Source organism: Talpa occidentalis, unplaced genomic scaffold (genome assembly GCF_014898055.3).
Source record: "Talpa occidentalis isolate TD23 unplaced genomic scaffold, MPIMG_talOcc4v2.1 talOcc4.511, whole genome shotgun sequence".
NCBI lineage: Eukaryota > Metazoa > Chordata > Mammalia > Eulipotyphla > Talpidae > Talpa > Talpa occidentalis.
In genome coordinates this window covers 1-13,235 of record NW_023604875.1, presented here as the reverse complement: position 1 = coordinate 13,235, position 13,235 = coordinate 1, and the positions used below count along the sequence as shown (strand labels likewise).

The 13,235-nt window shown below is 53.2% G+C and overlaps 1 protein-coding gene across 1 annotated transcript; it reads left to right on the top strand.

Moving 5' to 3' along the window:
* The first annotated feature begins 359 nt into the window (after positions 1 to 359).
* Positions 360 to 12,080, top strand: LOC119260100 (inositol hexakisphosphate kinase 3-like). Its single transcript, XM_037528988.1, has 5 exons — positions 360 to 558; positions 6,802 to 7,012; positions 8,009 to 8,184; positions 9,228 to 9,403; positions 11,613 to 12,080. Exons 1-5 carry the CDS (start codon positions 360 to 362, stop codon positions 12,078 to 12,080), a joined length of 1,230 nt encoding a protein of 409 aa, XP_037384885.1.
* The last annotated feature ends 1,155 nt before the right edge of the window (positions 12,081 to 13,235 follow it).

Below are 13,235 nucleotides of genomic sequence, written 5' to 3'. Positions count from 1 at the left end.
GTGTCCCTCTCAGTCCTACTCCCTGCAGGCAACAACAGTTACAGGTTTCTTGTGACAGATTGTTCCAGAAGTAATCGATGCCTATTTACAGTCTTGTTTAACTACCAGTGAGTTGTGGCTGGTGGAACCTTCCAAGCACCACCCGCCCCCAGCACTGCCTCCTTTACATCACTCCCACCTTTCTCCTCTGCTTCCTAGAGGCCCCCCTGCCAAGAGCCCTTGGTGGGGACAGCAGCAGAGGACCACTGACAGCCCTACATTCTGCCCAGGAGCCACTACCTCTACCTCAGGAGCCGCTACTTCTACCTCGGGCTCTCCTCTTGCGGGTTTGCGGGACGCCCCGCTCCCCGCGCCAAAGCATGGTTGTGCGGGGCAGCATGGACACCGGGGACGCCGTGGTGGACGTGCAGCTGGAGCCCTTCCTGCACCAGGTCGGCGGGCACCTGAGTGTGATGAAGTATGACGAGCACACCATCTGCAAGCCCCTCATCTCCCAGGAGCAGAAGTTCTATGAGTCCCTGCCGCTGGCCATGAAGCAATTCACCCCTCAGTATAAAGGTGAGTGTCCGGGCACTGCACGCAGCCCTGGCGGCCACGCTGGCCAGGCGGGTCCGTGAACTCCACACCTGAGCCGCAGTCCTGGAGCTCGGTGTGTGTAAAGGTTGTGGGGGATACGGGTCCCCCTCCTGCAGCCCGGCTGGCCTTCACCATCCCAGTTTCTCTGAACTCACCAATCCTCCAAGTCTGGAGTGCGAAGCTTAGTTGGTTGGCATCCCTACAAATTAGCTCAAGCCACCAGGAATTGAGAATGGGATAAAATGATACCCCAGCCCCACCCGCCCTGATGGGTCATGCCGGTCGGTACTCTGGGCGTGCCACGGCTGGGTCCCGTGACCACAGCAGGTTAACAGGAAAGGGAGAGGTCTCCCTCAGGCTCCTCTGGAGACCCCAGGGAGTGGTGGCAGCCTTGGGCCGAGGACGGGTGGAGTAGCTGCAACATGGCAGGGTAGAAACCAGATTCCTACTCTCGCGCAGGCAGGGTCAAGTAAGGGGGTGACCGCCCTCCAGGTGTAGCTGGGGAAATGGTGCAGGGAGCTGTGTGTACTCTGGATGCGAGCATAAGGCAGGTTCGGGAAGAGAAAGCTAGACAGGGAGGGCTGCCCTTCTCAGGCCTGTGGGGAGGGGCAATACGGGCAGCCAGCCAGGATCCATGGCTGTTTCATTCACGCCCAGCTTCCAGTGAACAGGCTCAGAGGGCTCAGCCAGCGATGACTGCCAGCCTTGAGCCCTCAATGGGATGCATGTAGAGGAAATGACCTCCTTTAAAGGATTTGCAAATGACCTCCTTTAAAGGATTTGCAGCTCCTGCCTTCTTTCCCAAGTATCTGTGGTGAAGGCAATGATAGTATCTAAATATGTCCGTCAAAAAGTCACTTGCATTTCAATGATAGAGATGACTAGGAGGGATGGGGCCTATCTGCCTGTGGACATGGGTGTTTCTCAGAGTATAATCTAGATAACCAACTTTACCAGAATCACCCACTGCTGTGTGTGTACACCCATACATATAATATATATTGTATGTAAACATAAATATATATTCTTAATGCATGTTCCCAGGCCACACTCCAGACCTGTGAATCAGAATCTTGGGGCCAGAGCCTAGGAACCTGTATTCAGCATGCTCCAGATTGACACCCACTGGTAGGGGGGTCAAGGCCTTGAGCCTGAAGCAGGGCATCTGCATAGGCCTGCCGGGACCCCCTGAGAGTCTGAGATAAGACACAGGTCATATACTGAGAGCTGGGGCAGCCGGCCAGCATGTGGCCTGTGCAGGCCTCCCTTGGCACCTTCTGGGGTCAAAGATGCCGCTCCCCATTGGTTGTGGGTCACTGCCCATCTTGTCAGGGCATCCACTGGAATTAACCTCTGTCTTTTCACAACTACACTGAACCCAGCAAACGGGGTGGCAGGATCTTAGATGGGATGGTGTTGGCTCTCAGCATTTCATGATTTTTCAATAGAGCTGAGACTGCATGCCAGGGAAGCCACAGGCAGACTGGGAAGGAGGAAGAGGCTGGTCCATCCAGGACCCCACGCTGATGCCCTTCCTGCTCCCCATCTGCAAGTGTTGCTCCCTCTGGTGGGGGAGACTGTCACCATTCACAGGCCCCTGGGGCTGGCCTACAGTTCGGATTCCCCCCGGCCCTACTTCCCTCTTCAGGTTGTGAGCCTCCCCGGTGCCTCCTGTCTAGGGGCGCCACTAACTTGCTAGATTAATTTGAGCCAAGGCATCAGAGCTCCATGTGTCACTGACACCGGGAATGCTTCAGCCTCTGCCTTCGGGCTTCTCTCAGAAAACAGTTTCCCAGTAAGTTGGAGGGGGCTGGGTCAGAGAAGCACATGACACCCCTCAGATGAAGCCATGCAGCCCTGCAGAAGAGAGGGCAAGGAGATCCTCAGGCTGAGGCAACACCCAAATATGAAGTTTTAATGATGCAGAAGTGCTGATTCACTCACTGGTCAGAACATCACCCACATGGCACCAGAGCCCAGGAAACTCCTAAAGAATCACATCCAGGAAGGCACTAGAAAAAGGTCTCACCAGAAGTGAGACCCTCATGCTGAGATTCCTGGGGCAGGAGAGGTCAAGTTTTAGCTGGGCTCTTAGACCATCAGGCTTCTTGTCACACCCCGAAGAAAAGCACTACCAGCTAACCTTCAGTTTTCACTCAGCACTGAATGTGACTAAGTCGTTTCTGTGTACGAACTCACATTACCCTCACGACACTCTGAGACAGGTGCTATCATCCCTTTTCGCAGGACGGTGAGGAAGCTGAGGCACATAGAAGCTACCTGACTTGCCTGAGGCCACACAGACAGTAGGGGCAGAGCAGGAGTCCAAGCCCCAAGGTCTGACTCCTGAGTGTGTGCTCTTCCGCATCCACCACTTCACCCGATAATCAAAACTGAAGAGCAGGACTCCTCAGAGCCGGTGCTCAGGGGTCATCCAGACCACAGAAAGAAGGGATGTGCCTTGCCAAGGGTCACTCAGTGGCCTCAGGTCCATGTCCACTAAGCCACTAAGTGGAGATCTTGCTTTTTCTCCTGATAGGAATAGTCCCAGGCAGAGAGACCTTTTCCTAAGAGGCCACCACATGCCAAAGAGACCAGCCTCTCCCTCACAGCACCAGAACCACAATGGTGTCAGAGGTTTTGTAGGGACAGCCCCAAAGCAGCCTCCCCAACAACCCAGGAGCTCACCCTGGAATTTCTGTTAGGCCCCTGGGCCTAAGTCCCTCTGCCTTCCAGTCTGCCTGTCAGCTTTGGACAAGCAAGGACATACTCCTAGGTCTAGTTGGTTAACAGATGAGACAGATTCATATTACAGACAGTGGTGAATGCTCTCAAGAGCTTAAAAATAAATACATGACAGAATATTCACAGAGGCTGGGGAAGCTGCTCAGCCAAACCAAAATTGCTGAGATGCTTTGGGCATGTCAATCATAGCATAAGTACTCTTGCCTGCCCAGCTGGCATGATGGCAGGTGGAGGTATTGGGGGAGGGCTGGTGAGCAGGCAGACAAGGGCTCTGGCTGGGCCCCTCCACCCTCCACTCTTCTGGCCAGCCTGGGGCAGCTGCGTGCTGGGAGTCCATGGCCTCCAAAGTCAAGTCCCCATGGGCCCACAGGGCAAGCTGGAGGAGGTGGGGGTGGGTGTGCGCTGAGGCTCTTGATTAAAGAACCCAAGCCCCTAGGAGTCTGGATTCCCTTGAGGGCTGCTCCTGTCAAGGGCAGGAACTCGAGATGGTTTCCAAAGCTGCTCTGCTGTGGGTCCCAAGCTTCAGGGGATGGGCTAGGCTGAGCCGTAGAGGGGTGTGAAAGAGGGAGGGAAGACGGATAGATGGAGACACAGAGCCAGTCATGGGCACGAGGAAGACAGAGCGAGAGGGCAGGGACATGGCTGGCTGTGTAGCTCTGACAATATGAGAAATAGAAATGACTTTGGGATTTTATTGGTTTTGGGTTATTTGCACCTCTGCTCACTTCCATTTATTTAGACATTTAGAACTGATGAGCTCAGACAAGAGCTGGAGTCTGGAGAAATGGGTGAAGGTCAAGTTGCTTGTCCTTTCAGGGAGGGCTCATGGGACTGGGGGTTTCCTGAAACTGGTTTCTGGCAGGCCTGTTGCTATAGCCTCACAACTAGGAGGGGGATTCTGGGGGTGGGGGGGGGGGGAAGAGGCACTGCTGATGGTAACTTGAGCTTTACAAGAGCCAGAGGGCCTTGCCTATGGCTGGCACACCTTTCTGGGCTCCCTCAGCAGCTGGGTGGCCCTGAGCTCCCCAAGGAGGAACACAAGGGGCGAATCTGGGGCCTGGGAGTGGTTTCCAGATCAGTCCTCCCTAGAATGAGCACAGCAATGCTCCTGCCAGAAGAAACAGGGCAGGAAATATAAACACCATGTCCTTGAGCTTCTCAGTGCTCCAGTCCTCTGGACTGGTGAACCCCGCATGAGGTGGGGGAGCAGGACTTCTCTGTTGGCTCCCAAGGAAAGGATGACCAGAACAAATGTGACTGGGCACACAGCGGGAGTGTTCCCCAACCATCCACGAGTAAACACAGCATGACAACACCCAAGTCTCCTGATAAGGTCCTTAGCTCCTTGTGACAGCTTGTTCCCCTCTTCCATGTCTACGGGCAATGCGGCCTTCTCAGAGTGCCGCCCTTACCAACTGTGTGACCTTGGGCAGGCGATCCAGTTTCCCCAAGCCTCGGTGACCAAGTCAGCTGCCTGAGTGGTGGTACATCATAGTGCTGGCACATAGTAGGTGCAGAGGACAAGGCAGTGGCGGTGATGACTATGTGTCATTTCCCTGACCTGCTGTCAGCCCCACCTGCACTAGCAGAACAGCTCTGCTGGGCTCCGTGGAGGGAGGCATGCTGGGGCTTCAGCCAAATGACAGAATGCCAGGTTCAGGTATCGAATTATCATTAGTATCATTACCTCGCAGGACACAGGGGCCCAGGATGAGCTGAGGAAAAGCAGTATTTTCAGGAGCTAGAGAGTACTGCATGTCACTCTCAGGCTGTGAAATCAGGGCACTGGGAATGTGAGATGACGGGGCTGGCCCAAGGAGACCGCTGAGCTAGGCACCGACAGCCCTTAAGAGCAACTTGCTGGATTATAGAGCAGCTCTGAAAATGAGTGTCTGCACCAAGCAGTCCAGGAGGGCCAGGCAGGATGCGAGCCGGGACAGGAGCTACCTTCACTGCTGGGTCAGCAGAAACCACCATTTACGCTGAGAAGGTGACCAAGTGGCCAGGGGAGGAAATAAACACCTTGGAGGATGTGATTGCATGCAACTTACCCTCTCAGTAACCGTTCCTGCAGAAAATAAGTGGTACATCTGAAGGGGCTTAAGTGAGGAGGACTTCTAGAGGGACCACTAGCAGACGTGCATGCAGGCCTTAAAGGAACAACAGGGGTGAGCGAGGAACCGGGGGACCAGCGCCCCTGGGTTTGAAGGGCTGACATGAGGAAGTAGTGGAGCTGGCCCAGCAAAAGGGAGCCCATGGAGGCGCACAATTTATGGCAGTAGGGCAGAGCTAATGGGATAAATACTCCAACCTTCCCCCCACTAACCGAACCATCAGACTGGGGGGCAGGGGAGGGAATGGAAGCCACTGGTCATAGGGCAGCATCTCAGGCACAAAGCAGGGTGGAGAGGGGTCTGTGTGGGCTGGTCAGGGAGGGAGCAAACAGCTCACAGCATCAGCTATAGGAAGGAAAGGGAACCAAGAGCTCCAGATATCCGGTTCTCGAAAACCTGCTTCAGTGGCTATGTCCTGGGCCCCGCCAGGAGTACCGTTCCTGCTTCACCAGAACTCTGGTGTGGCTGGGCACCCCCGGAGGACCTGCACTCTGCCACCAGCGTGAGAAATCCACTGGGGGTTACCAGTGCCAAAGCTAATTACTAGGCTGGCCGATGTCCCGGAGGAGAGCCCAGTTAGCACACTTGTGCCCCAGGTCTCCTCACACGCGTTACTTTTAGCAGTGAATGCAGCAGGATGTCACGCCTAGAGTACAAACACGATGGTGAGGAGAGGCTGGAGAAATCTCAGGAGTCTTCTGTTTTACATCAAAGAACCACGTCCCACCAACACTCCTCACGTGCTGTGAGTGTGGCCCAAGGAAATGGAGAGCCATTGTGTTAGAGCCAGAGACAGGAGGGCATGAAGGGGCCACAGAGTTCTGAGCCCCAGAGGCTGTGTGAGGAAGGCTTCCTGGAAGAGGCTGGGCACGCAGAGATAAACAGAGGGAACAGATGATTAATTAAGGAGAAGAGGTGGGGCTGGGATGAGGCCCCACCTCCATCGTTGCCTCTCTGAGCCGGGAGGGCCTCTTTGCAGAGGACCAGCTCCAGGGTCCAAGCTGAGGGAGTGTGGTGTGACTGGAAGGGGATGGGTGTGCACAGAGGCACCAGAATCCCAGCACAACGTGTACAGGGCTGGTTTTGTTTAAAGGGCAGAAACGTGGCTGAAGGAGGCTGGGCAAAGGTCAGCCCCAGGCTATTTGCGCAGGCTCCACAGCTCTGGGCCTATACTGGAACAGGTTCTGGTTCAGGGAGCCCCAGGCCAGTCCCCACAGCTCTTCCAGATAGAGGTGCTGGAGGAGGGGAGGTAGACCCGTACCACTGAGCTACAATTCAACAGGATGTTGCTGTTGCCTTGCCACGTGTCTGCGCAGGTGAATTCCGTCTGACTTCTCCCCGCTCTCCTCCCACGCGTGCTCTGCAGGCACCATCACCGTGCGCCTCCAGAAAGACAGCCTCGGCCATCTCAGCCTGGTCGCCAACCCACCCCAGGAGAATGGGGGGTCTTTCAAGGTCTCCACGGAGTCGGCGGTGGCGATATGGCAGTCAATCCAGCAGACCACGGGGGGCAGCAGCGGCGCCCGCCCCCTCGCCCAGTGGCAGCACGCCCAGCTGGCCCACTCGCTCACGGAGAGGTGAGGGCCGTATGGCAGAAACGGGCCAAGGACGGGCACTGCTACCACCTGGGCCAAGGGGACGGCTCATCGTTAGGGCCAGAGCAGAGAAAAGGAGAGATTCAGATGAAGGCTCTGTCTAGAATGGCCAATGCGGCCAAAGAAGGAAAGAATTTCCTTCTCGCCACTTTTAGAGGAAAGACCCCGATGCATTTTCTCTCAGAAGCTGATGCATGTGCAGAGCACGACACAGAACAGGCATTTGGTACATATTTGTCTAATTAAATACCTGTTTCACTGAGACCATGAAGCGTCCGGGGGGGAGGAGGCTGGCAGGAATCTGCTGAGCAGAAACCCCAGAATAGTTGACATAAAGGAATGAAAAATGTGGCTAATGTGTCCCAAAAATCCCCTTCCTTGGTGGGGGGAACAGGAAGAGGAGAGGGGTCAACATGGCACCCCAAGGGGCCTCAGATTCACAGGCGGTTCAGGGCACCCAAGGTCCCTGGAGAGAGCTCCAAAACCTCTGATAAATGTTAGCTGACCTTTCTCAGATGAAAGTGATCCTTGGGGATTTTTTAAACATTTATGGAAAACAAAAGGCAGCTAACACAATGAATGCACCTCCTTCTCCAGGAGCGCAGAGGAGCTAATTATGCCTCTTGGTTCAAAAAGGGGAAGCTGGTGCACATTACCTCCATTTCACAGATAAGGAAGCCAGGACATTGAGGGCAGGAAGGAGAGGGGACCAAAGACCTGTGGTTCCCATCCCCTATGGCATTTTGAGACCCCAAGGAGCTGACACCACAATAACAAGCTAAAGCCCCCGTCTTCTGATTCTGGGTGGGGCAGCTGTGCAGGATGGGTTCTTAGAGGTCCTGGGGCATCCTGGAGAGTAGCCAGTGATGGTCCATGTCAGAGTTCAGCCTGAGAGTCCACAGTTGGTCACAAGGATGGGCACCTCTCCCAAGGCCTCTGGCCACAGCAGCCCCAACTGTCTGCTTCCCTCGCCCACAGCCCAGCCACAGCACTCCTGAGATCCGAGTTCCACCTCAACACCCAGGTCTCCTCCTTGGTGGAAGATGCCGAGGGATGCCAAGCCGAGAGGAGGAGCTTTAACCCGTGGGGCCTGCACTGCCACCAGGCCCACCTGACCCGCCTGTGTGCCGAGTACCCGGAGAACAAGAGGCACCGTATCCTTAGGAAAGAGGGGTGACAGGCCCAGGGCCAGAAGTGGAAAGGGAGACACACACACACACACACACACACACAGGGCCAAGGGAGGGGTGGGTGGAGAGAGAGATGGACGTGAGGGAGAGTTTGAGGCACAAGCCCTCAAACTTGAGTTGGAGAAGAAATCAAAACTCTCCCAAAAGGTGCGGGGAAGAAAAACTGGAAATTAAGCTTAACACAGTGTCCCTGCTTGGGTAGTGGCCATGTCTCTGAAATCTGGGCATAAAGATGGGCTGGGATGGGGGTCCCTGGGCAGAGAAGGAGGGTGACTGCCACATTGGGTGAGGTTGGCAGGGGGCTCAGAGGGCTGGGTGGGTCTCCACACCCCAACTTCCCTGTCTGCTGTGGAACTGGTGGAGTGAGAAGGGGAGTGGCTCCCCTTAAGGGACACACAAGGTGGGGAGGACTCTTTGGGGAGGCAGCCCCTCCCCTCAGGCTGCTACATTCTCAGAGCAAATTTAGGCTTGAAATGTCCCTTTGTCACTACCGGGCTCCTTTCTGCAAACGGGTGGCTGGTTTCACAGTATTTACTAAGACACATCTGCAACCCTAATCCCTAAGAAGCTTTTGCAGGATAATTACTCCACTGAAATTAATATTCCTGCAACTCATCTCCGAAGCTAACATCAACCCACTTCTCCCAAAAGGTATTGGCCCATTCAGTAACTCGAGGTTTTAGCCTTATGATTTTCTGCCATAAAATGCAAATTGGGCATGGCCTGCCAGGGATTTCACGCCCGCATTTAAATTTCAACCTCAGAGCAAAAAAAAGGAAAAGAAGCTCACATACTCATAAACTCCCCCTAAATAAATGGACTTATTAAGGCAAGCTGCAAAGCTAATACCTTGAATTCTTAATAGCGATGATGGCTTAGCTGTAATGAAAGAAACGGGCATGGAATGGTGCCGGGGGGAGGGAGTCTCCAGCCAGCCTCAGTGAGCTAACTGCCTCCGGGGTGGCGGCCTGTGTGTCTCAGGAGCCTCCCTTAACTCAGCATGACAGGTTTCTTGTTGCTGGAAAATGTGGTGTCACAGTACAAGCATCCCTGCATCCTGGACCTGAAGATGGGGACCCGACAGCACGGGGATGACGCGTCCGAGGAGAAGAAGGCCCGCCACATGCGCAAGTGTGCGCAGAGCACCTCAGCCTGCCTGGGCGTGCGCATCTGCGGCATGCAGGTGGGCTCACGGGTGGGCAGGTGGGCCCAGGAGCAGGTGGGCCCAGGGGTGGGTGGGCAGGCCCACGGGCGGGCAGGCGGGTGGCCTCCGGCACATCCTCTGTCTAGAGAACGGCTCCTGCACAGACCCCTGCCCCCGGCTGAGCCCTTCATTTTTTTTTTTTTTTTAAGATTTATTTATTTATTTACACAAACACTGGGTACAGTCAGAAGCAAGGGAGGGTAAGAGAATTCACCAGAGCCAGAGCAGGGAACAGAACAGGCAGATTGACGAAATACACTGCTGAGGGGAGCAGTGGGCGCGGCAGGAGATGTCTGTCACACCATGTGGGACCCTCATCGGCAGCTGGGGACAGAACCAGCGCTGCAGAGGCTGTGGGCAGCTTCGCAGCCCAGCGCTCAACTGCTGCGCCACCAGGGAAGGCCCTGAGCCCTTCCTTTTGGGGGAGCAATAGAGGAGGTGTCCAGGCGCCACTCTTTCACCAAGGAAATGCGTACCCTGTTCTAGGACATCCTGAGTGCCTTTAAGAGCACCTTTCAAGACAGTGGGGTCAAAAACCCACCATTTTTTAACTCAGTCTCAGGGTCTTTGGCAGCTGAAACGTCTGCATGGGTTCTGCCATGTTGAGAGCAGATCTTTGATGACAGTGTGTGAGCAGGGGCTACGGAAAGAACTAAGAGAAAGCCGCCCGCGCTCTGTGGACAGCACACTCCCCTGAATGATAAAGCGAGCCCTCTCCTTAGAGGCTCTAAAACAACCTGCCCTTGGCATTCTTATTAGCCATTCCCTCTTCTCACACCACCTTTTCTGCTTCTTTTTGCTACCTGTTCTGGTTAACAATGTGGGAAGGTCTTAACCTGTTAACCAGGTAAAGGAATGGTTAATTTTTGATTGCCCAGAAGCCACACTTCATTTTTGCATCTCTGATGTGGCTATGGCAGGGGCTGAGCCGAACAGGAGGAAATAGCTTTCTCCACTGGTTCACTCTTATAGTCTCTCTACTCAAAGTAAACCCAGGCACCGATTTGAAGGTAAATACAGCTTTCCTTAATTGAAACTGCCACCCCTTAAAGCTGGAAGTTGAGCCTATAAATTCGTTGCACAGATGTCCCTCAGAAGACTTAGAATGTAGTCCTCAAGAGAATGAAGGACAATGATTTGTGGTGTAAATGAAATCTCTCTCTGGACCTCAAACCTTCTGAAATTGACCTGATTTATTTAGAGAGTGATGCCTGTCATGTCTTTATGACGGCTAATTTAGCAGCCCATCTCCAGCCTTTCAAAGGCAACACCAGGTCTATCATGTCTTTCTGACTTTTTTCAACACTGGTTTTCCATAAACATGTCATAATCTGAAGGCATGAAAAACCTGAGAAGCTGTCTTGGCCTGGAACTGGCAGCCCTTGCTGGGTATGCCAGCAAAGGTGTGCCAAGCCACCCTCTGGCAATGCCAGCCGCCTGCCTCTATTCAGCCTCTGTGCTGCCTGTGCCATCCGAATGAAATGGGGTGGCTGCCGCTGTCCCCCCATCAGCATCTCTCTTCCATCTGCTCTCTTCTGGTGGCCAAGACATGGCAGGGGAGGGGAGAGGAGCTGGTGCCAAGGAGAGGAGCCACCAGCCCCACGGAGCTGCCATAAGACCTCCCTTCCCCCACCAAGGCCCCCGCAGCCCCCCTGGCAGACTGAAAACTCCATCCACACCAGTCCTGGCCTTTTATCTTCAAACAATTCACCCCAGTCTACCAAGAGTCATTCCTGTTTCCTTAGAATCTGCAGAAAGGACTTTATAAACTTGGGGAAATTTTAATCTAGTTGGCTTTCCAAGGCCACTGGCTGTGATTTCAGACTCCCACTAAAGCTTTAGAGCTTGGGTTTGCTAATATTTGAATTGGAGAGGGCCAGAAGCCAGGATTTAAATCATGATTTGGAGGGTGACATTGGGAATTCACAAGAAAGGCGATCCAAACCTCCTCCTCGTGAGTGGAGGGTCACCTCTGGAGGGTGAGGCATCTTTAGACCCTGGATCCCTATTAAAGGTTTGCACAGAAAGCATTTTAAAATGCAAAAGCTCCAAAGGTGCTTGATGACAAAAATCATCTATCTGCTCATTTCAGCCATTCCTGCCCCGTGTCTCCTGGAAATCTGTTTCTGTGAGTTAACTTTTTTTCAAAGATTGTAATTCTCTGCATTTTCTCTTCTTTTAATGTAAGGTTTATCAAACTGATAAGAAGCAGTTTCTCTGCAAAGACAAGTACTATGGAAGAAAACTCTCGGTCGAGGGGTTCAGACAAGCCCTCTATCAGTTCCTGCACGACGGAACCCGCCTCCGGACAGAGCTGCTGGAACCCATCCAGCAACAGCTCCGGGCCCTCCTCTCGGTCATTAAGAGCCAGAGCTCATACCGGTTCTACTCCAGCTCTCTCCTCATCATCTACGATGGGCAGGAGCTGCCAGAAAGAACCTCGGGCGGCCCGCATGCCCAGGAGGCTCTGCAGGCGGCCCACGGCAGCTCCCAGGGAGAGCTCGCCAAGGTTGACATCCGGATGATCGACTTTGCTCACACGACATACAAAGGCTCCTGGAATGAGCACACCACCCATGATGGACCAGATCCGGGCTATATTTTTGGCCTGGAAAATCTTATCCAGATCCTGCAGGATATCCAAGAGGGAGAATGAGATCTCTTTGGCCCATTGGGATTTTTCTAGAGTATCGATCTCAAAAGGGACCTCTTGGTAGCTAGGATAGTCAAGACACCCTTTTGATGTCTTTGTGATAATTATATCTACATTCAAAAGTCATTTCTAGACATGGCAGGCTATATTCACAGCTGCTAAAGAAACCAGTTCTGGAGGTAATTCCACGGGCCCTGGCACCTTGCACTAATGCTGGTCCCTGCAAATGAGACAGTCAGTGTAAACTGGCCCATTTAGCAGTTGATTGGGAGGTACAGCATGAGTTGGAGACCAGCATTGCAGTGAGATTCCGGAGTATTTGCATTTAAAAATGCTTTGTTGTTGCTGCCAGTCCTCACAAGCTGTGAGGCAAAAAAATCTTACTTGAAGAAGCCTTGAAGAGTGAATTCACAAGTTCAGTTTTCTGTTCGCCTGGGCTACCCGCCCCAAGGGCAAACAGAGCTAAGAAACACCTCTTCCTTCCTAAGAGGCATTTTAGGTGGGGCAGGGTGAAGAGGGACAGATCTGCCCACCACATTTGTACCCAGGTCTGAATGGACAACCAAGACACTGTTCTCCATTTTTGCCCATGGAGGGTCCCGACAGACTTCCTAGTACCTACTGGAAGCACTGATTCTGCCAGGTTCCGACCACAAAATGGCTCTGACCATGAAAAAGCTGCTTATGGTGGGGGTGTAATGCACATGAAGAGAAGCCACGTTAAACTACACTCTCCACTGTCTATTTATTATTGGGATGGGGTGAGGGAAGAGACGAGCCAGGAGGACCCAGGAAACCTGGCACAATGTTTACAAGATTGGTGGACAAGTGTAAATACGGAACAAAGAGTAAACAGTTTTAATTAATTCCTTCTTCTGCAGTGTGGAAACCTATTACAATGCCCTTGAGTCAAGCACTGAGATACGTTACCCAATTAGGGAAATAAATTTGTTAATAAAATTGCTGAGGTCACCAGTGATTATTTGGTGTGTGCCTTATTACCCTTTCTGTTTGCGTATTCTGATCATCTCACTGTACGGCAGTTCCAATTTATGGGTGACTAGAGTACACAGCAGGAACAGTTCACTGATTTCCTGCAGTCTTTTGGGGACCAGGGTGGGTAGTGGTGGCTAATAAAAGATCTGCATGTATCTGTGA